At 46.5% G+C, this 24,747-nt stretch overlaps 1 protein-coding gene across 5 annotated transcripts in view; it reads right to left on the bottom strand.

Moving 5' to 3' along the window:
• The window catches only part of LOC110494819 (dystroglycan), a 99,065-nt gene that overhangs the window by 15,218 nt on the left and 59,100 nt on the right, over window positions 1–24,747 (bottom strand). For all 5 annotated transcript variants that reach the window (XR_005037106.1, XM_036950950.1, XM_036950949.1 and 2 more), the window contains one exon: window positions 22,596–23,299. Coding sequence is in view for 4 of the 5 variants with exons in the window: in XM_036950950.1 (XP_036806845.1) it covers window positions 22,596–23,003 (408 nt within the window). In the remaining variant the exon portion in view is untranslated. The remainder of the gene's footprint in view (window positions 1–22,595; window positions 23,300–24,747) is intronic.

Below are 24,747 nucleotides of genomic sequence, written 5' to 3'. Positions count from 1 at the left end.
TCTCTGACTATCAGCGTCTCTGACTATCAGCGTCTCTGACTATCAGCGTCTCTGACTATCAGCGTCTCTGACTATCAGTGTCTCTGACTATCAGTGTCTCTGACTATCAGCGTCTCTGACTATCAGCGTCTCTGACTATCAGTGTCTCTGACTATCAGTGTCTCTGACTATCAGTGTCTCTGACTATCAGTGTCTCTGACTATTAGCACAATCAGCGTCTGACTATTAGCACTATCAGTGTCTCTGACTATTAGCACTATCAGTGTCTCTGACTATTAGCACAATCAGCGTCTGACTATTAGCACTATCAGTGCCTCTGACTATTAGCACTATCAGTGTCTCTGACTATTAGCACTATCAGCGTCTCTGACTATTAGCACAATCAGTGTCTCTGACTATCAGCGTCCCTGACTATCAGCGTCTCTGTCTATCAGCACTATCAGCGTCCCTGACTATCAGCGTCTCTGTCTATCAGCGTCTTAGACTATCAGCACAATCAGCGTCTCTGACTATCAGCACTATCAGCGTCTCTGACTATCAGTGTCTCTGACTATCAGTGTCTCTGACTATCAGTGTCTCTGACTATCAGTGTCTCTGACTATTAGCACAATCAGCGTCTGACTATTAGCACTATCAGTGTCTCTGACTATTAGCACTATCAGTGTCTCTGACTATTAGCACAATCAGCGTCTGACTATTAGCACTATCAGTGCCTCTGACTATTAGCACTATCAGTGTCTCTGACTATTAGCACTATCAGCGTCTCTGACTATTAGCACAATCAGTGTCTCTGACTATCAGCGTCCCTGACTATCAGCGTCTCTGTCTATCAGCACTATCAGCGTCCCTGACTATCAGCGTCTCTGTCTATCAGCGTCTTAGACTATCAGCACAATCAGCGTCTCTGACTATCAGCACTATCAGCGTCTCTGACTATCAGCGTCTCTGACTATCAGCGTCTCTGGCTATCAGCGTCCCTGTCTATCAGCGTCCCTGACTATTAGCGTCTCTGACTATCAGCGTCCCTGACTATCAGCGTCCCTGACTATCAGCGTCCCTGACTATCAGCGTCTCTGACTAAACAGCGTCTCTGACTATCAGCGTCTCTCACAATCAGCGTCTCTCACAATCAGCGTCTACACACTGCATGAGGAGAAAAGAGATCTATGATGTGATGGAGAAGTAGAGGGAGGAACGAAGGGATGAGAAATTACAAGATGAGTGAGTGGTGTAGAATCAACAACTAAAGTATCGAAGACATTCTGTACTGTTTACATTAATGACATGCTCTGCCCTAGATCTAGTCCTATGTACACCACCGTTAAACTAACCATGTCCTCATTTTGACATACAGTATCAGCCTAGAATTGGAGGAGAGGAGGAGGAGAGGAGGTGGAGGAGGGAAAGGAGGAGGAGATAAGGAGGGAAAGGGGGAGGAGACATGGATGAGGAGGAGGAAGAGGAGGAGAGGTGGATGAGAGGTAGAGGAGAGAAGGAGGAGAGGATGAGGAGGAAGAGAGGAGGATGAGGAGAGGTGGAGGAGAGGAGGAGGAGGAGAGACTGTTAGGGTGGGTAGCTAGGCAGACCGTTAGGGTGGGTAGCTAGACAGACCGTTAGGGTGGGTAGCTAGACAGACCGTTAGGGTGGGTAGCTAGACAGACCGTTAGGGTGGGTAGCTAGACAGACAGTTAGGGTTGGTAGCTAGGCAGGCCGTTAGGGTGGGTAGCTAGACAGACAGTTAGGGTGGGTAGCTAGGCAGACCGTTAGGGTGGGTAGCTAGACAGACCGTTAGGGTGGGTAGCTAGGCGGGCCGTTAGGGTGGGTAGCTAGACAGACCGTTAGGGTGGGTAGCTAGACAGACAGTTAGGGTTGGTAGCTAGGCAGGCCGTTAGGGTGGGTAGCTAGACAGACAGTTAGGGTTGGTAGCTAGGCAGACCTTTAGGGTGGGTAGCTAGACAGACCGTTAGGGTGGGTAGCTAGACAGACCGTTAGGGTGGGTAGCTAGGAAGACAGTAAGGGTGGGAAGCTAGGAAGACCGTTAGGGTGGGTAGCTAGACAGACAGTTAGGGTTGGTAGCTAGGCAGACTATTAGGGTGGGTAGCTAGGAAAACCGTTAGGGTTGGTAGCTAGACAGACCGTCGGATGTTTATGAGAGACTGGTCTCCAAATCCAGCCCATTTTCAAACTGTTAAAACATTTATATATATATATATCACTCTATTCTATTGCTGTTCAGCACTAGAGCAATAGTATTATACCCCAGAGCACAGTCCTAGAATACACCCTTCCTTGTTTTAGATTCCACTGTCAAACACACTGAGGATAACGGACAATTATGATATCTATGCTGTGTGTCTAGGAAAAGACTGATAGAATGCAATTCTATGGCAGCACATGTGAGGGAGGGAGAGAGGGAAAGAGAGAGAGCATTAACAGCAGACTCGTACATTTCCTCAGTGAAAACAATATTTAAGGCAAATGTAAAATCAGATACTTCTTACAATTTTTTTTAGGGGGAAGATCAGCTTTAATATTGCAGATAGATTGTGGCTTCCATCAATGATTAATTTCCAATCCCCCATATTTTTTGAAAATAAATAAATAAATATATATATATATATTTTCATTTAATATATATAATTGTCTTTATTATGTTCCACTAACCCTACCACCCCTCCCCTAATTGGAGTAAACTAATGGACAACAACACTTAGGCTTCTACTTCCATACATACTATATACATTTTACAGACATAGTATATTTTTCAATAGTTATCTTTTGCTCGTTATTAGTCCCACCTTTCAGCTCCAACGAAACCCCTCGCTTCTATCTTTGAACACAATCCACTTTTGGATTACTATTTGCCATAGTGGGTAGCCTAGTGGTTAGAGCGTAGAGGCGGCAGGGTAGCCTAGTGGTTAGAGTGTAGAGGCGGCAGGGTAGCCTAGTGGTTAGAGTGTAGAGGAGGCAGGTAGCCTAGTGGTTAGAGTGTAGAGGAGGCAGGGTAGCCTAGTGGTTAGAGTGTAGAGGCGGCAGGGTAGCCTAGTGGTTAGAGTGTAGAGGTGGTAAGTAGCCTAGTGGTTAGAGCGTTGGACTAGTAACCAGAAGGTTACAAGTTCAAACCCCTGAGCTGACAAGGTACAAATCTGTTGTTCTGCCCCTGAACAGGCAGTTAAACCCATTGTTCCTACTGTCATTAAAAATAAGAATTTGTTCTTAACTGACTTGCCTAGTTAAATAAAGGAAAATATATTTACCTTTATTTAACTATATATACAGTGCCTTGCGAAAGTATTCGGCCCCCTTGAACTTTGCGACCTTTTGCCACATTTCAGGCTTCAAACATAAAGATATAAAACTGTATTTTTTTGTGAAGAATCAACAACAAGTGGGACACAATCATGAAGTGGAACGACATTGATTGGATATTTCAAACTTTTTTAACAAATCAAAAACTGAAAAATTGGGCGTGCAAAATTATTCAGCCCCTTTACTTTCACTGCAGAAAACTCTCTCCAGAAGTTCAGTGAAGATCTCTGAGTGATCCAATGTTGACCTAAATGATTAATGATGATAAATACAATCCACCTGTGTGTAATCAAGTCTCCGTATAAATGCACCTGCACTGTGATAGTCTCAGAGGTCCGTTAAAAGCGCAGAGAGCATCATGAAGAACAAGGAACACACCAGGCAGGTCCGAGATACTGTTGTGAAGAAGTTTAAAGCCAGATTTGGATACAAAAAGATTTCCCAAGCTTTAAACATCCCAAGGAGCACTGAGCAAGCAATAATATTGAAATGGAAGGAGTAACAGACCACTGCAAATCTACCAAGACCTGGCCGTCCCTCTAAACTTTCAGCTCATACAAGGAGAAGACTGATCAGAGATGCAGCCAAGAGGCCCATGGTCACTCTGGATGAACTGCAGAGATCTACAGCTGAGGTGAGAGACTCTGTCCATAGGACAACAATCAGTCGTATATTGCACAAATCTGGCCTTTATGGAAGAGTGGCAAGAAGAAAGCCATTTCTTAAAGATATCCATAAAACGTGTCGTTTAAAGTTTGCCACAAGCCACCTGGGAGACACACCAAACATGTGGAAGAAGGTGCTCTGGTCAGATGAAACCAAAATTGAACTTTTTGGCAACAATGCAAAACGTTATGTTTGGCGTAAAAGCAACACAGCTGAACACACCATCCCCACTGTCAAACATGGTGGTGGCAGCATCATGGTTTGGGCCTGCTTTTCTTCAGCAGGGACAGGGAAGATGGTTAAAATTGATGGGAAGATGGATGGAGCCAAATACAGGACCATTCTTGAAGAAAGACCTGAGACTGGGACGGAGATTTGTCTTCCAACAAGACAATGATCCAAAACATAAAGCAAAATCTACAATGGAATGGTTCAAAAATAAACATATCCAGGTGTCCAAAGTCCAGACCTGAATCCAATCGAGAATCTGTGGAAAGAACTGAAAACTGCTGTTCACAAATGCTCTCCATCCAACCTCACTGAGCTCGAGCTGTTTTGCAAGGAGGAATGGGGAAAAATGTCAGTCTCTCGATGTGCAAAACTGATAGAGACATACCCCAAGCGACTCACAGCTGTAATCGCAGCCAAATGTGGCGCTACAAAGTATTAACTTAAGGGGGCTGTGCGCTCTGAACGCGAAACCACAGGTAGGGTGAGTAATGATCAGTGAGCTGTTCTGTCTCTGTCTCTGTCTCTGTCTGTGTCTCTGTCTGTGTCTCTGTCTGTGTCTCTGTGTCTCTGTCTCTCTCTCTCTCTCTCTCTCTCTCTCTCTCTCTCTCTCTCTCTCTCTCTCCCCTCTCTCTCTCTCTCCTCTCTCTCTCTCTCTCTCTCTCTCTCTCTCTCTCTCTCTCTCTCTCTGTCTCTCTGTCTCTGTCTCTCTCTCTTAGATGACTGGAAGTAGCTGGCTAGTTAGTATGGTTAGTAGTTAGTAGTTTCCTGCAGTGCGTGATATATCATTTTGTAGCTCTGAGTCTCTACTTTTATCTACTTTTAAAAAACAGAAATTCAAATGACCGAAGAGTCACATATCAACGAATTGGCGTAGGCATTAGAACAGTCTGCAGTAGCCGGCCTCATTCTACTAGAATTTGAAGTCAAATGTCTACCGTTTGCTGACGATCTGGTATTTCCCCAACCATTGACGGCCTACAGCAGCACCTAGATCTTCTGCACAGATTCTGCCAGACCTGGACCCTGACAGTAAATCTCAGTAAGACAAAAGTAATGGTGTTCCAAAACAGGTCCAGTCGCCAGGACCACAAATACAAATTCCATCTAGACACCTTTGCCCTAGAGCACACACAAAACTATACATACCGTGGCCTAAACATCAGCGCCACAGGTAACTTCCACAAAGCTGAGAACGATCTGAGACACAAGGCAAGAAGGACCTTCTACGCCATCAAAGGAACATGAAATTTGACAAACCAATTAGGATCTGTCTAAAAATACATTAAAAAGTTATACATCTCATTGCCATTTACGGTCCTGAGCTCTGGGGTCCGCTCACCAACAATAATTCACAAAATGGGACAAACAACAAATTGAGACTCTGCATGCAGTGTACAATGTAAAACACCAAATAATGCATGCAGAGCAGAATGAGGCCGATATTCGCTAATTATCAAATTCCAGAAAAGAGCCATTAAATTCTACAACCACCTAAAAGGAAGCGATTCCCAAACCCTCCATAACAAAGCCATCACCTACAGAGAGATGAACCTGGAGAAGAGTCCCCTAAGCAAGCTGGTCCTGGGGCTCTGTTCACAAACACAAACACACCCCACATTACTTGACACATTGGAAAGAATTAACAAAAAAGCAGAGCAAACTAGAATGCTATTTGGCCCTAAATAGAGGGTACACAGTGGCAGAGTACCTTACCACTGTGACTGACCCAAACTTAAGGAAAGCTTTGACTATGTACTCAGTGAGCATAGCCTTGCTTTTGAGAGAGACCGCCGTAGGCAGACCTGGCTCTCGGGAGAAGACAGGCTATGTGAACACTGCCCACAAAATTAGGTGGAAACTGAGCTGCACTTCTTCACCTCCTGCCAAATTTATGACCAAGTTAGAGACACATATTTCCTTCATTTTCCTTCAGATTACACAGATCCACAAAGAATTTGAAAACAAATCCAATTTTGATAAATTCCTGTAGCTACTGGGTGAAATACCACAGGGTGCTATGACAGAAAAGGTCAACAAGTGAACAACAAACACCATTGTAAATAACCTATATTAATGTTTATTTATTTTCGTACTTTTGTACTTTAACTATTTGCCCATCATTATAAAACAGTATATAGACATAATACGACATTAGAAATGTCTTATTATTTTGGAACTTTTGTGAGTGTAATGTTTACTGTTCATTTTTATTGTTTATTTCACTTTTGTTTATTATCTAACTCACTTGCTTTGGCAATGTTTACATATGTTTCCCATGCCAATAAAGCACTTTGAATTGAATTGAATTGAATTGAATTGAGAGAGAGAGAGAGAGAGAGAGAGAGAGAGAGAGAGAGAGAGAGAGAGAGAGAGAGAGAGAGAGAGAGAGAGAGAGAGAGAGAGAGAGAGAGAGAGAGAGAGAGAGAGAGAGAGAGAGAGAGAGAGAGAGAGAGAGAGAGAGAGAGAGAGAGAGAGAGAGAGAGAGAGAGAGAGAGAGACTGAGACTTCAGTTCCCCAATCAACTCTAGTTTCCTCTCACTCAGGTAACCTCTAAGGATGAGTCACAAACTTCCTATAGGCACATGGCACCCTATTCCCTATAGGGCCCTGGTCAAATGTAGCTCATTATGTAGGGGATAGGGTGGCATTTGGGATGGAGAAGACCTGAGGTGACCCTCAACCCAGGAGGCACCAAGCTGTTCGGAACAGTCATCAAGCCTTTTCTAAAAGGAACAAGCCACAACAACATTTGCTTGCAGTTACCATAATGAATAGTTATTGAGAAGGCGAACGAAGATGAGAGAGAAAGGAGGAGGAGGAGATGGAGGAGGAGGATGAGGAGAAGGAAGAGGAGGGGGAGGAGGAGGAAGAGGAGAGATAAAGGAGGAGGAGGAGAGGGAGGAGGATGAGGAGAAGGGAGAGGAGGTGGAGGAAGAGGAGAGAGAAAGGAGGAGGAGGAGATGGAGGAGGAGGATGAGGAGAAGGAAGAGGAGGGGGAGGAGGAGGAAGAGGAGAGATAAAGGAGGAGGAGGAGAGGGAGGAGGATGAGGAGAAGGGAGAGGAGGTGGAGGAAGAGGAGAGAGAAAGGAGGAGGAGGAGATGGAGGAGGAGGATGAGGAAGAGGAGGGGGAGGAAGAGGAGAGAGAAAGGAGGAGATGGACAAGGGAGAAAAGCTACAGGCTTGAATGTTGTAGAATAACACACACACACACACACACACACACACACACACACACACACACACACACACACACACACACACACACACAAAGAGAGTATTAGTGGGTTGTTAGTGGTCTCTGTTTTTGGCCGTATCACAGGGTATGTCCCAAATGCACTCTATCCCATGTTTAGTGCACTACTTTTGCTCATGGCTCATAGGGCTCTGGTCTAAAGTAGTGTCCTATATGTATAGGGAATTAGGTGTCATTTGAGATCAGTGTAAAATAAAATGTGTAAACTCAACTCCACTTCTGCCAGGGTTCACAGACTTAACGCAGTTTTAGGAATGACTTAGTCAACAGATACATATTGCAGTTGGGGGCTGTTGTGTTCTGTTCACTTAAATAAATACTTATCTTCCCTCAGCGTGTGTGAGGGCGCACCATTTTAGTCGCCCCCTTTTTGACGGAGGAGAGAAAAATAGATTTTACCATGTGGTGTTCAGACCATTTTGCAGTTTTAAAGCTTTTATGATATTCTAGAGAATTGTGCAATTTTATAACGGATTTAATGCAATTCTACAAAAAAAAATGTTTTGCAGTTCTACAGCTAATTAACTGCAAATCAATTTATTTTGCCATGAGGTGGAGAGAGATTTTTGCAGTTTTAAAGCTAATTTCCTGCAAATCTATTTATTTTGCCATGAGGTGGAGAGAGATTTTTGCAGTTTTAAAGCTAATTTCCTGCAAATCAATTTATTCTGCCATGAGGTGGAGAGAGATTTTTGCAGTTTTAAAGCTAATTTCCTGCAAATCTATTTATTTTGCCATGAGGTGGAGAGAGATTTTTGCAGTTTTAAAGCTAATTTCCTGCAAATCTATTTATTTTGCCATGAGGTGGAGAGAGATTTTTGCAGTTTTAAAGCTAATTTCCTGCAAATCTATTTATTTTGCCATGAGGTGGAGAGAGATTTTTGCAGTTTTAAAGCTAATTGTGCCATGATTTATGCTAATATGGTTGATTTTGTTAGTCTATGGAGGTCAGGGCCCTTGGGCATGTGCCCTGCATGCCCGGTCAGTATTCTGACTGAGACCCCGAGTGAGACCCCGACTGAGACAACGACTGAGACCCCGACTGAGACCCCGACTGAGACCCCGACTGAGACGCCGACTGAGACTCCGACTGAGACCCCGACTGAGACAACGACTGAGACCCCGACTGAGACGCCGACTGAGACCCCGACTGAGACAACGACTGAGACAACAACTGAGACCCCGACTGAGACCCTGACTGAGACAACAACTGAGACCCCGACTGAGACCCTGACTGAGACAACAACTGAGACCCCGACTGAGACCCTGACTGAGACAACAACTGAGACAACAACTGAGACCCCGACTGAGACCCCGACTGAGACCCCGACTGAGACAACAACTGAGACAACGACTGAGACCCCGACTGAGACAACAACTGAGACAACGACTGAGACCCCAACTGAGACAACAACTGAGACAACAACTGAGACCCCGACTGAGACAACAACTGAGACAACAACTGAGACCCCGACTGAGACAACAACTGAGACCCCGACTGAGACAACAACTGAGACAACAACTGAGACAACAACTGAGACAACAACTGAGACCCAGACTGAGACAACAACTGAGACAACAACTGAGACAACGACTGAGACAACAACTGAGACAACAACTGAGACAACGACTGAGACCCCGACTGAGACCCCGACTGAGACCCCGACTGAGACCCCGACTGAGACAACAACTGAGAAAACAACTGAGACAACAACTGAGACAACAACTGAGACCCCGACTGAGACAACAACTGAGACCCCGACTGAGACAACAACTGAGACAACAACTGAGACAACAACTGAGACAACAACTGAGACAACAACTGAGACCCCGACTGAGACAACAACTGAGACAACGACTGAGACAACGACTGAGACCACAACTGAGACAACGACTGAGACAACGACTGAGACCTCGACTGAGACCCCGACTGAGACCCCGACTGAGACCCCGACTGAGACAACAACTGAGACAACAACTGAGACAACAACTGAGACAACGACTGAGACAACGACTGAGACAACGACTGAGACCCCGACTGAGACAACAACTGAGACAACGACTGAGACCCCGACTGAGACAACAACTGAGACCCCGACTGAGACCCCGACTGAGACAACGACTGAGACCCCGACTGAGACAACAACTGAGACCCTGACTGAGACCCCGACTGAGACAACGACTGAGACAACAACTGAGACCCCGACTGAGACAACAACTGAGACAACAACTGAGACCCCGACTGAGACAACAACTGAGACCCCGACTGAGACAACAACTGAGACAACAACTGAGACAACAACTGAGACAACAACTGAGACCCAGACTGAGACAACAACTGAGACATCAACTGAGACAACGACTGAGACAACAAGTGAGACAACAACTGAGACAACGACTGAGACCCCGACTGAGACCCCGACTGAGACCCCGACTGGGACCCCGACTGAGACAACAACTGAGAAAACAACTGAGACAACAACTGAGACAACAACTGAGACCCCGACTGAGACAACAACTGAGACAACAACTGAGACAACAACTGAGACAACAACTGAGACAACAACTGAGACAACAACTGAGACCCCGACTGAGACAACAACTGAGACAACGACTGAGACAACGACTGAGACCCCGACTGAGACAACAACTGAGACAACGACTGAGACCTCGACTGAGACCCCGACTGAGACCCCGACTGAGACCCCGACTGAGACAACACCTGAGACAACAACTGAGACAACAACTGAGACAACGACTGAGACAACGACTGAGACAACGACTGAGACCCCGACTGAGACAACAACTGAGACAACGACTGAGACCCCGACTGAGACAACAACTGAGACCCCGACTGAGACCCCGACTGAGACAACAACTGAGACCCCGACTGAGACACCGACTGAGACAACGACTGAGACCCCGACTGAGACAACAACTGAGACCCTGACTGAGACCCCGACTGAGACAACGACTGAGACAACGACTGAGACCCCGACTGAGACAACAACTGAGACAACGACTGAGACCCCGACTGAGACAACAACTGAGACAACAACTGAGACCCCGACTGAGACAACAACTGAGACAACAACTGAGACCCCGACTGAGACAACAACTGAGACCCCGACTGAGACAACAACTGAGACAACAACTGAGACAACAACTGAGACCCAGACTGAGACAACAACTGAGACAACAACTGAGACAACGACTGAGACAACAACTGAGACAACAACTGAGACAACGACTGAGACCCCGACTGAGACCCCGACTGAGACCCCGACTGAGACCCCGACTGAGACAACAACTGAGAAAACAACTGAGACAACAACTGAGACAACAACTGAGACCCCGACTGAGACAACAACTGAGACAACAACTGAGACAACAACTGAGACAACAACTGAGACAACAACTGAGACAACAACTGAGACCCCGACTGAGACAACAACTGAGACAACGACTGAGACAACGACTGAGACCCCGACTGAGACAACAACTGAGACAACGACTGAGAACCCGACTGAGACCCCGACTGAGACAACAACTGAGACAACGACTGAGACCCCGACTGAGACCCCGACTGAGACCCCGACTGAGACAACAACTGAGACCCCGACTGAAACCCCGACTGAGACAACAACTGAGACAACAACTGAGACAACAACTGAGACAACAACTGAGACCCCGACTGAGACAACAACTGAGACAACGACTGAGACCCCGACTGAGACAACGACTGAGACCCCAACTGAGACAACGACTGAGACAACAACTGAGACCCCGACTGAAACCCCGACTGAGACAACAACTGAGACAACAACTGAGACAACAACTGAGACCCCGACTGAGACAACAACTGAGACAACGACTGAGACCCCGACTGAGACAACGACTGAGACCCCGACTGAGACAACAACTGAGACCCCGACTGAGACCCCGACTGAGACAACGACTGAGACAACGACTGAGACAACGACTGAGACCCCGACTGAGACCCCGACTGAGACAACAACTGAGACCCCGACTGAGACAACAACTGAGACCCCGACTGAGACAGCGACTGAGACAACGACTGAGACAACAACTGAGACCCAGACTGAGACAACAACTGAGACCCAGACTGAGACAACAACTGAGACAACGACTGAGACAACGACTGAGACAACAACTGAGACAACGACTGAGACCCCGACTGAGACAACGACTGAGACCCCGACTGAGACAACGACTGAGACAACAACTGAGACCCCGACTGAGACCCCGACTGAGACAACGACTGAGACCCCGACTGAGACAACGACTGAGACAACGACTGAGACAACGACTGAGACCCCGACTGAGACCCCGACTGAGACAACGACTGAGACCCCGACTGACTCCCCCTTCTCTGCTTATGTTGTTTATGCTTGGAGCCGGACCTGGACATGAGCTACATAACACCAGCAGTAGATAGAAGGGCCTCCAAACCCTGGTTGGTTGCTACGCAATTATAACATAACAAATAGAGAGGGAGGCAGGGAGGGAGGCAGGCAGGCAGGCAGGCAGGCAGGCAGGCAGGCAGGCAGGCAGGCAGGGAGGGAGGGAGGGAGGGAGGGAGGGAGGCAGGGAGGCAGGCAGGGAGGGAGGGAGGCAGGCAGGCAGGCAGGCAGGCAGGCAGGCAGGCAGGCAGGCAGGCAGGCAGGCAGGCAGGCAGGCAGGCAGGGAGGGATACACATCTGGATTGAATGAACTGGATATATCTGACCAGAAACACATAAAGAGTCACATATTTCACCCATTTTTATCTGGTCATCCATCCTACTAATACAAGTTTTCCTGCCACGCCGCCAAGCCTAACTGGGTTCAGCGCAAGCCTCTGTGTGTCAGAAAGGGAGGGGTTTCAGGGAAAGAGAGGGAAAGAGGAGAAAAAGAGTCATGTCTGGTGACGGATGGAGAGGAGAGAGAATATACACTGGAAAGAAAAGCAGTCTCACAAAGCAGTTTCCCCAGGGAAGTTAAGGCAACAGGGAAGTTTAGGCGACAGGGAAGTCTGGGCGACAGGGAGGTCTGGGCGACAGGGAAGTCTGGACGACAGGGAAGTCTGGGCGACAGGGAAGTCTGGGCGACAGGGAAGTCCGGGCGACAGGGAAGTCCGGGCGACAGGGAAGTCCGGGCGACAGGGAAGTCCGGGCGACAGGGAAGTCCGGGCGACAGGAATATACAATACCGTTCAAAAGTTTGGGGTCATTTAGAAATGTCTGTGTTCATTAAAATAGCATAAAATTGATCAAAAACACAGTGTAGACATTGTTAATGTTGCAAATAACTATTGTAGCTGGAATTGGCTGATTTCTTTATAGAATATCTACATAGGCATAGAGGCCCATTATCAGCAACCATCACTCCTGTGTTCCAATGGCACATTGTGTTAGCTAATCCAAGTTTATCATTTTAAAAGGCTAATTGATCATTAGAAAACCCTTTTGCAATTATGTTAGCACAGCTGAAAATGGTTGTACTGATTAAAGAAGCAATAATACACAAGCTACTCCTATTCACTTCAGTAGCCACGCCTGCGAGTAGCCATGCCTGCGAGTAGCCACGCCTGCGAGTAGCCGCAGGCACGCCTGCGAGTAGCCACGCCTGCGAGTAGCCAACCCTGCGAGTAGCCAACCTTGCGAGTAGCCACGCCTGCGAGTAGCCACGCCTGCGAGTAGCCACGCCTATATGTAGCCACGCCTGCGAGTAGCCACGCCTGCAAATGAGTAGTCAAGCCTGCAAGTGAGTAGCCACGCCTGCATGTAGCCACGTCTGCGAGCAGCCACGTCTGCGAGCAGCCACGCCTGCATGTAGCCACGCCTGCGAGCAGCCACGCCTGCAAGTGAGTAGCCACGCCTGCAAGTGAGTAGCCACGCCTGCAAGTGAGTAGCCACGCCTGCATGTAGCCACTCCTGCAAGTACTCACGCCTGCATTTAGCAACGCCTGCGAGTAGCCACGCCTGCGAGTAGCCACACCTGCGAGTAGCCACGCCTGTGAGTAGCCACACCTGCGTGTAGCCAACCCTGCGAGTAGCCACGCCTGCATGGTCTTGGAGTAGCCACGCCTGCGAGTGAGTAGCCACGCCTGCGAGTGAGTAGCCACGCCTGCGAGTGAGTAGCCACGCCTGCGAGTGAGTAGCCACGCCTGCAAGTGAGTAGCCACGCCTGCAAGTGAGAAGCCACGCCTGCCAGTAGCCATGCCTACAAGTGAGTAGCCATGTCTGCATGGTCTTTGAATCATCTAGAGGCTTCTTCCAGCCTGTGTTTCCTAGCTTGAGAATTCAAGGTTCACATGTATCCCTTTGGTGGCCGAGTTGACCTATTTTAAGAAATGCCATTGGTTTGTGGAGGAAAATGTTTAAGATCTTTGATAGGCTGATGAGGAATTTGTTACAGGAAATAAATCACTGCCACCTGGTGAGGCTAGCATAGGGCTAACGTGTGCCAGGTTATCTGATGGGACCAGCTACAATGTGTGTGACAGTACTTAACAATTTTAATTGGCTGATGCTTAAACTTAACCTTGAAACATGTTTCGCAAGTATGGCCCTGTTAATTTTCAGAGAATGAAAGAGAGGCGAGTGGGAGTGTGAAGCCAAAGTAATTACACCAATAATTGTGAATAACTAGGCCCCACTGGATGGCTGTGAGCTTATCCCTTGTGTCCAAGGCCATTACAGAAACTGTGTGAATTGTTATCCATTATACATATGAATACCACATTCATAATACATAATGCATACCACATGCATAATACAACTCTCTCTCTCATGCATCTCTGACTTTACACCATAAAACCTTAGATGTTATTATTGGTCTCATGGTAGTCGTTTTGCTCTACAGCCTTGAGCTTTGGCTACCTGTGTATATTTATTTATTTATTTTATTTTATTTTACCTTTATTTAACCAGGTAGGCAAGTTGAGAACAAGTTCTCATTTACAATTGCGACCTGGCCAAGATAAAGCAAAGCAGTTCGACACATACAACAACACAGAGTTACACATGGAGTAAAACAAACATTCAGTCAATAATACAGTATAAACAAGTCTATATACAATGTGAGCAAATGAGGTGAGAAGGGAGGTAAAGGCAAAAAAGGCCATGGTGGCAAGGTAAATACAATATATAGCAAGTAAAACACTGGAATGGTATATGGGTGTGTGCGCATCAGATTTAGTGCGTGTGCATGTGTGTGTGCGCGAGTGTGTGTTTGTGTGTGTGTGTGTGCTTGTCCTTTATTGTGTACGTGTGTGTAAAAAAAAAGCAGGCTCTACTCTTTAGAACATGGCGATAGGGCTTGGCGATAGGGCTTGGCGATAGGGCTTGGCGATAGGGCTTGGCGATAGGGCTTGGCGATAGGGCTTGGCGTTAGCATTCTTTAGCCCAGCTGTCATGGTCAATATTCTCAATATGCAAAAGTACTCATGGTTTGGTGTATTGTACCAGGGACTTTTTAACATGTGTTTGACAGGGCAGAAAAGATCCCGTGAATATAGGACTACACCCGAAGACTGGAAGACACAGATTGTTATCATGGGAATAAGTGCTGGGGTCATGCATTTCAAACATTTGGCATGTGTCACAATCAATCACAGACCAGCGTCTGCGGGGAGTCTGGGGCCCTCGTGGAAAGACATGGACAGATAACTAACTACAATCTAGCTACTGTCTCTAAGCTAGTCTTAGTGCAGGAATGTTTTTCACATGTGACATTGTCAATATGCTGTAGAATTACAGTACCAGTCAAAAGCTGTCAACAAGGCGAAGGCCGGCTACTTTGAAGAGTCTCAAATATAAAATACATTTTTGATTTGTTTTAACTTCTTGGTGACGGGGGGGGGGGGGGGGGGGCAGTATTTTCACGTCCAGATGAAAAGCGTGCCCAAATTCAACTGCCTGCTACTCATCCCCAGAAGATAAAATATGTATAGTATTAGTAGATTTGGATAGAAAACACTCTGAAGTTTCTAAAACTGTTTGAATCATGTCTGTGAGTATAACAGAACTTATTAGCAGGCGAAACCCTGAGGACAAACCATTCTGATTTGTTTTTTGGGGTCACTCTCTTTTCAATGGGTTTTCATTGAGAATCCGGGATTTCTAAGGGACCTTCTTGCAGTTCCTATCGCTTCGACTGGATGACAAGAGTCTTTAGAAATTGGTTGAGGTTTTTCCTTTGTGTAATGAAGAAGTACGGCCATCTTGAAGAGGGTCACTTGAAGTGTACTGTTAGACACTACAGTGGTAGGTGTACTGTTAGACACTACAGTGGTAGGTGTACTGTTAGACACTACAGTGGTAGGTGTACTGTTAGACACTACAGTGGTAGGTGTACTGTTAGACACTACAGTGGTAGGTGTACTGTTAGACACTACAGTGGTAGGTGTACTGTTAGACACTACAGTGGTAGGTGTACTGTTAGACACTACAGTGGTAGGTGTACTGTTAGACACCACAGTGGTAGGTGTACTGTTAGGCACTACAGTGGTAGGCTTGATTACCAACAACGACGAGACGGCCTACAGGGAGGAGGTGTGGGCCCTCGGAGTGTGGTGTCAGGAAAATAACCTCACACTCAACGTCAACAAAACAAAGGAGATGATCGTGGACTTCAGGAAACAGCAGAGGGAGCACCCCCCTATCCACATCGACGGGATAGTAGTGGAGAGGGTAGTAAGTTTTAAGTTCCTCGGCATACACATTATGGACAAACTGAATTGGTCCACCCACACAGACAGCGTTGTGAAGAAGGCGCAGCAGCGCCTCTTCAACCTCAGGAGGCTGAAGAAATTCGGCTTGTCACCAAAAGCACTCACAAACTTCTACAGATGCACAATTGAGAGCATCCTGTCGGGCTGTATCACCGCCTGGTACAGCAACTGCTCCGCCCACAACCGTAAGGCTCTCCAGAGGGTAGTGAGGTCTGCACAACGCATCACCGGGGGCAAACTACCTGCCCTCCAGGACACCTACACCACCGATGTCACAGGAAGGCCATAAAGATCATCAAGGACAACAACAACCCGGAGCCACAGCCTGTTCACCCCGCAATCATGCAGAAGGCGAGGTCAGTACAGGTGCATCAAAGCTGGGACCGAGAGACTGAAAACAGCTTCTATCTCAAGGCCATAAGACTGTTAAACAGCCACCACTAACATTGAGTGGCTGCTGCCAACACACTGACTCAACTCCAGCCACTTTAATAATGGGAATTGATGGAAATTGATGTAAAAATGTATCACTAGCCACTTTAAACAATGCTACTTAATATAATATAATGTTTACATACCCTACATTACTCATCTCATATGTACAGTGCCTTGCGAAAGTATTCGGCCCCCTTGAACTTTGTGACCTTTTGCCACATTTCAGGCTTCAAACATAAAGATATAAAACTGTATTTTTTTGTGAAGAATCAACAACAAGTGGGACACAATCATGAAGTGGAACGACATTTATTGGATATTTCAAACTTTTTTAACAAATCAAAAACTGAAGAATTGGGCGTGCAAAATTATTCAGCCCCCTTAAGTTAATACTTTGTAGCGCCACCTTTTGCTGCGATTACAGCTGTAAGTCGCTTGGGGTATGTCTCTGTCAGTTTTGCACATCGAGAGACTGACATTTTTTCCCAATCCTCCTTGCAAAACAGCTCGAGCTCAGTGAGGTTGAATGGAGAGCATTTGTGAACAGCAGTTTTCAGTTCTTTCCACAGATTCTCGATTGAATTCAGGTCTGGACTTTGACTTGGCCATTCTAACACCTCGATATGTTTATTTTTGAACCATTCCATTGTAGATTTTGCTTTATGTTTTGGATCATTGTCTTGTTGGAAGACAAATCTCCGTCCCAGTCTCAGGTCTTTTGCAGACTCCATCAGGTTTTCTTCCAGAATGGTCCTGTATTTGGCTCCATCCATCTTCCCATCAATTTTAACCATCTTCCCTGTCCCTGCTGAAGAAAAGCAGGCCCAAACCATGATGCTGCCACCACCATGTTTGACAGTGGGGATGGTGTGTTCAGCTGTGTTGCTTTTACGCCAAACATAACGTTTTGCATTGTTGCCAAAAAGTTCAAGTTTGGTTTCATCTGACCAGAGCACCTTCTTCCACATGTTTGGTGTGTCTCCCAGGTGGCTTGTGGCAAACTTTAAACAACACTTTTTATGGATATCTTTAAGAAATGGCTTTCTTCTTGCCACTCTTCCATAAAGGCCAGATTTGTGCAATATACGACTGATTGTTGTCCTATGGACAGAGTCTCCCACCTCAGCTGTAGATCTCTGCAGTTCATCCAGAGTGATCATGGGCCTCTTGGCTGCATCTCTGATCAGTCTTCTCCTTGTATGAGCTGAAAGTTTAGAGGGACGGCCAGGTCTTGGTAGATTTGCAGTGGTCTGATACTCCTTCCATTTCAATATTATCGCTTCCACAGTGCTCCTTGGGATGTTTAAAGCTTGGGAAATCTTTTTGTATCCAAATCCGGCTTTAAACTTCTTCACAACAGTATCTCGGACCTGCCTGGTGTGTTCCTTGTTCTTCATGATGCTCTCTGCGCTTTTAACGGACCTCTGAGACTATCACAGTGCAGGTGCATTTATACGGAGACTTGATTACACACAGGTGGATTGTATTTATCATCATTAGTCATTTAGGTCAACATTGGATCATTCAGAGATCCTCACTGAACTTCTGGAGAGAGTTTGCTGCACTGAAAGTAAAGGGGCTGAATAATTTTGCACGCCCAATTTTTCAGTTTTTGATTTGTTAAAAAAGTTTGAAATATCCAATAACTGTCGTTCCACTTCATGACTGTGTCCCACTTGTTGTTGATTCTTCACAAAAAAATACAGTTTTATATCTTTATGTTTGAAGCCTGAAATGTGGCAAAAGGTCACAAAGTTCAAAGGGGGCCGAATACTTTCGCAAGGCACTGTATATACTCTACTCTATACCATCTACTGCATCTTGCCTATGCTGCTCTGTACCATCACTCATTTATATATCTTTATGTACATATTCTTCATCCCTTTACACTTGTGTGTATAAGGTAGTTGTTGTAGAATTGTTAGGCTAGATTACTCGTTGGTTATTACTGCATTGTCAGAACTAGAATCACAAGCATTTCGCTACACTCGCATTAACATCTGCTAACCATGTGTGTGTGACAAATACCATTTGATTTGATTTGATTAGATAGAGGTGCTTGACCAGAAAGCATGCTACAGTTTGTTTTCCTCCTGTATTGAACACAGATCATCCCGTCTTCAATTTTACCGATTATTTACGTAAAAAAATACCTAAAGTTGTATTACAAAAGTAGTTTGAAATGTTTTGGCAAAGTTTACAGGTAACTTTTGAGATATTTTGTCGTCACGTTGCGCAAGTTGGAACCGGTGTTTTTCTGGATCAAACGCGCCAAATAAATGGACATTTTGGACATATATTGACAGAATGAATCGAACAAAAGGACCATTTGTGATGTTTATGGGACACATTGGAGTGCCAACAAAAGAAGCTCGTCAAAGGTAAGGCTTGGATTATATTTTTATTTCTGCGTTTTGTGTCGCACCTGCAGGGTTGAAATATGCTTTTCTCTCTTTGTTTACGTAGGTGCAATCCTCAGATAATAGCATCGTTTGCTTTCGCCGAAAAGCCTTTTTGAAATCTGACATGTTGGCTGGATTCACAACAAGTGCAGCTTTAATTTGCATGTGTGATTTAATGAAAGTATAATTTTTATATTATTTATTTGAATTTGGTGCTCTGCATTTTGGCAAGGTGGGACGCTACATATCCCAGAGAGGTTAACACTTTGTTGGTTACTACATGATTCCATATGTGTTATTTCATAGTTTTGAGGTCTTCACTATTATTATACAATGAAGAATATGTGCTGTTTAGAATGGTGTTTTCCCCAGGTGTGCTGTTTAGAATGGTGTTTCCCCCAGGTGTGCTGTGTAGAATGGTGTTTTCCCCCAGGTGTGCTGTGTAGAATGGTGTTTTCCCCCAGGTGTGCTGTTTAGAATGGTGTTTTCCCCAGGTGTGCTGTTTAGAATGGTGTCTCCCCCAGGTGTGCTGTGTAGAATGGTGTTTTCCCCCAGGTGTGCTGTTTAGAATGGTGTTTCCCCCAGGTGTGCTGTGTAGAATGGTGTTTTCCCCCAGGTGTGCTGTTTAGAATGGTGTTTCCCCCAGGTGTGCTGTTTAGAATGGTGTTTTCCCCCAGGTGTGCTGTTCAGAATGGTGTTTTCTCCAGGTGTGCTGTTTAGAATGGTGTTTTCCCCAGGTGTGCTGTGTAGAATGGTGTTTCCCCCAGGTGTGCTGTGTAGAATGGTGTTTTTCCCCAGGTGTGCTGTGTAGAATGGTGTTTTCCCCAGGTGTGCTGTTTAGAATGGTGTTTCCCTCAGGTGTGCTGTGTAGAATGGTGTTTTCCCCCAGGTGTGCTGTGTAGAATGGTGTTTCCCCCAGGTGTGCTGTTTAGAATGGTGTTTTCCCCCAGGTGTGCTGTTTAGAATGGTGTTTTCCCCCGGGTGTGCTGTGTAGAATGGTGTTTTCCCCCAGGTGTGCTGTGTAGAATGGTGTTTCCCCCAGGTGTGCTGTTTAGAATGGTGTTTCCCCCAGGTGTGCTGTGTAGAATGGTGTTTTCCCCCAGGTGTGCTGTTTAGAATGGTGTTTCCCCCAGGTGTGCTGTTTAGAATGGTGTTTCCCCCAGGTGTGCTGTGAAGAATGGTGTTTTCCCCCAGGTGTGCTGTTTAGAATGGTGTTTTCCCCAGGTGTGCTGTTTAGAATGGTGTTTCCCCCAGGTGTGCTGTGTAGAATGGTGTTTTCCCCAGGTGTGCTGTGTAGAATGGTGTTTTCCCCCAGGTGTGCTGTTTAGAATGGTGTTTTCCCCAGGTGTGCTGTTTAGAATGGTGTCTCCCCCAGGTGTGCTGTGTAGAATGGTGTTTTCCCCCAGGTGTGCTGTTTAGAATGGTGTTTCCCCCAGGTGTGCTGTGTAGAATGGTGTTTTCCCCCAGGTGTGCTGTTTAGAATGGTGTTTCCCCCAGGTGTGCTGTTTAGAATGGTGTTTTCCCCCAGGTGTGCTGTTTAGAATGGTGTTTTCTCCAGGTGTGCTGTTTAGAATGGTGTTTTCCCCAGGTGTGCTGTGTGGAATGGCGTTTTCCCCCAGGTGTTCTGTTTAGAATGGTGTTTTCCCCCAGGTGTGCTGTGTAGAATGGTGTTTTCCCCCAGGTGTGCTGTTTAGAATGGTGTTTTTCCCCAGGTGTGCTGTGTAGAATGGTGTTTCCCCCAGGTGTGCTGTTTAGAATGGTGTTTCCCCCAGGTGTGCTGTTTAGAATGGTGTTTTCCCCAGGTGTGCTGTTTAGAATGGTGTTTTCTCCAGGTGTGCTGTTTAGAATGGTGTTTTCCCCAGGTGTGCTGTGTAGAATGGTGTTTCCCCCAGGTGTGCTGTGTAGAATGGTGTTTTTCCCCAGGTGTGCTGTGTAGAATGGTGTTTTCCCCAGGTGTGCTGTTTAGAATGGTGTTTCCCTCAGGTGTGCTGTGTAGAATGGTGTTTTCCCCCAGGTGTGCTGTGTAGAATGGTGTTTCCCCCAGGTGTGCTGTTTAGAATGGTGTTTTCCCCCAGGTGTGCTGTTTAGAATGGTGTTTTCCCCCGGGTGTGCTGTGTAGAATGGTGTTTTCCCCCAGGTGTGCTGTGTAGAATGGTGTTTCCCCCAGGTGTGCTGTTTAGAATGGTGTTTCCCCCAGGTGTGCTGTGTAGAATGGTGTTTTCCCCCAGGTGTGCTGTTTAGAATGGTGTTTCCCCCAGGTGTGCTGTTTAGAATGGTGTTTCCCCCAGGTGTGCTGTGAAGAATGGTGTTTTCCCCCAGGTGTGCTGTTTAGAATGGTGTTTTCCCCAGGTGTGCTGTTTAGAATGGTGTTTCCCCCAGGTGTGCTGTGTAGAATGGTGTTTTCCCCCAGGTGTGCTGTGTAGAATGGTGTTTTCCCCCAGGTGTGCTGTTTAGAATGGTGTTTTCCCCAGGTGTGCTGTTTAGAATGGTGTCTCCCCCAGGTGTGCTGTGTAGAATGGTGTTTTCCCCCAGGTGTGCTGTTTAGAATGGTGTTTCCCCCAGGTGTGCTGTGTAGAATGGTGTTTTCCCCCAGGTGTGCTGTTTAGAATGGTGTTTCCCCCAGGTGTGCTGTTTAGAATGGTGTTTTCCCCCAGGTGTGCTGTTTAGAATGGTGTTTTCTCCAGGTGTGCTGTTTAGAATGGTGTTTTCCCCAGGTGTGCTGTGTGGAATGGCGTTTTCCCCCAGGTGTTCTGTTTAGAATGGTGTTTTCCCCCAGGTGTGCTGTGTAGAATGGTGTTTTCCCCCAGGTGTGCTGTTTAGAATGGTGTTTTTCCCCAGGTGTGCTGTGTAGAATGGTGTTTCCCCCAGGTGTGCTGTTTAGAATGGTGTTTCCCCCAGGTGTGCTGTTTAGAATGGTGTTTTCCCCAGGTGTGCTGTTTAGAATGGTGTTGCCCCCAGGTGTGCTGTTTAGAATGGTGTTTCCCCAGGTGTGCTGTGTAGAATGGTGTTTCCCCCAGGTGTGCTGTTTAGAATGGTGTTTACCCCCAGGTGTTCTGTTTAGAATGGTGTTTTCCCCCAGGTGTGCTGTTTAGAATGGTGTTTCCCCCAGGTGTGCTGTGTAGAATGGTGTTTCCCCCAGGTGTGCTGTGTAGAATGGTGTTTTCCCCCAGGTGTGCTGTTTAGAATGGTGTTTACCCCCAGGTGTTCTGTTTAGAATGGTGTTTTCCCCCAGGTGTGCTGTTTAGAATGTTTTTTTCCTGCTAATTGCATTTTGGCAAATATTTGAATATGCTGTTTTATTGGCTGGTTGATTAACACTTGTTCTATGATGATGCACCACCATAATGTAAATGTGATTTGTGTCATTCTGAGCAGCGTGGTGGACATGGGTTATGCACCCAATCCATATGGGGCCGGTACATTCCTTAACTGGACGTTAAATTAAAATCTTCCCAGTCACATTGTCCGGAAACCCTGAAACACACACACACACACACACACACACACACACACACACACACACCCTCACGGGCCTCAGTAATGATTGATTAGGGTTCTCACCTTCACCATGTTCCTGGAATGGTCCGTCTTCACCGGAACCTTCATCTGAAACACCCGGCCAACCACAGCAGACGAGTCAGGGAACCCTGACACTCCCCTTGCTCCTACTGCAGACTGCTGAACTGCATCCGCCACCGGCTCCAAGGCCTCCACCGCCTGGAAGTCTGACAGTATGGAGGAGTGCATGGAGGCCTCCAGCTCCCCGGGTCCGTCCACCATCATGTCCCCCAGCACCTCCACCTGTCCCTGGGATTGATCCAGAGGCCAGGCTCCTTGAGCCAGAGTTACCATGAGAGCCAGTAGCAGCAACACACTAGCCCTGCAACCCACAGCTAAGCTCCCCAGACCAGGCATCTCCGCTCTAGCCTCCTCCGCCTCTCGACACTCTCCTCTCTGTTTATTGGGCATTCTTTGTCTTTTGTTAACTATCTCTCACAGAAAGGAGGATGTCCCCTGGAGAGGACAGCATGCAACCCAACCACACACCGACAGACACAAAGCTGATCCTACCCGACCCAACCTCCGCTTTTCTTTTCAATAGGGGCTCCTTCTCTCTCTCTCTCTCTCTCTCTCTCTCTCTGAGTCCCCTCTCCTTTGATTTCTCTCTCTCCTTTTCTCCTCTCCTTTCCTCTTGTTTCCCTTGTTCCTTTGTCAGAGGCTCTTCAGTGGTTCGTAGACCCCATTGTTAACCCAGCATTTTAGACCTGCAGAACGAGAAGAAACAGCGATTCATTAAGACATGCTTTAAATACCAGGAGGAGTTTTAAAACTGCTGGACAGGTTCAATATTTAACCTCAACTTTAAACACCTCGGAGTTCATTCCCTCTCTATCACCTTAAAATAGGTTAATTATCTGTAGTCTACACAAATCCCATTGTCAATAACATTCCAGGCAACAATGTGCATGCTTCCTATCGTTATGTAGCTATAGCAACATAATCCCATGTGTGTAGCTATAGCAACATAATCTCCGGAGTGTAGCTATAGCAACATAATCCCATGTGTGTAGCTATAGCAACATAATCCCAGGTGTTTAGCTATAGCAACATAAACCTAGGTGTGTAGCTATAGCAACATAATCCCAGGTGTGTAGCTATAGCAACATAAACCCAGGTGTGTAGCTATAGCAACATAAACCCAGGTGTGTAGCTATAGCAACATAAACCCAGGTGTGTAGCTATAGCAACATAATCAGACTAACATTCAAACTGAAAGAAACAACTTTCAACTGAAGGAGGAGAGGAGGGGGGGGGGGGGGGGGGGACGAAAACACATCTCTCTCTCGTTCTGTCTGTACCTGATTCTAACATGTAGCCTTTGTTGTGATCTTTAAAAAAGATATCTGATAATTAGACGATTAAGACACATTGTGATCTGATTGTGGTCAGATCTTATAAGTGTAAACAGACAAGATCGGGTCAAGATCAGGACAAAAGGGTGCATGTCAACAGAAGATATAAACAGGGCTTCTGTCTCCCTCTGTCTCCCATTCGCTGTCTGTCTTTCCTTCTCTCTCTCTCTCTCTCCCTCCCACGCTGTCTCTCCAACGTTCCCCCTTTCTTTGCCTCTGTGTCTCGCTCTGTGAATTCCCCAAGTCATTACAGCCAGAACAGCCCTGTCTTCCCCTCTAAAGGCAGAAAGACCCTGCCTCCCTCCCATTGACTAGTGAAACATGGTGAAACAGGGGTCACCTTACAATACCAGCCCAGCTCAACTGAAGCTTTTCTTGGAAGTGCTGAGATGAATGCATGACTTTTCCTTTGTATCGGTCTGGCTGGTGAGCTCAACTCAGGGCTGTTATTCATACATGTCTTTCATGAGGGGGAGGGAGGAGAGAAAGAGAAAGGGATGTGGCAACAGAGAGGAGAAGCTGCCTAAAATGGTGTGTGTGTGTGTGTGTGTGTGTGTGTGTGTGTGTGTGTGTGTGTGTGTGTGTGTGTGTGTGTGTGTGTGTGTGTGTCTAGAGTAGGTGGGGCAGCTCCACATATCTATACAACACACAGCTGATTTCCCTGGAGGGCTCAGCCCCTCTCTACTGGGAGCTCAGGGAAACAACTGAACCAGAGAGGTGGGAGAGGGAAGAACACGTGTGAGAGAGTTGGAAGGAGAGGGAGAGAGAGGTGGGAGAGTTGGAAGGAGAGGGAGAGAGAG

This window comes from Oncorhynchus mykiss, chromosome 17 (assembly GCF_013265735.2).
Source record: "Oncorhynchus mykiss isolate Arlee chromosome 17, USDA_OmykA_1.1, whole genome shotgun sequence".
NCBI classification, from domain to species: Eukaryota; Metazoa; Chordata; class Actinopteri; order Salmoniformes; family Salmonidae; genus Oncorhynchus; species Oncorhynchus mykiss.
This window is presented reverse-complemented; position numbering and strand designations above follow the sequence as displayed.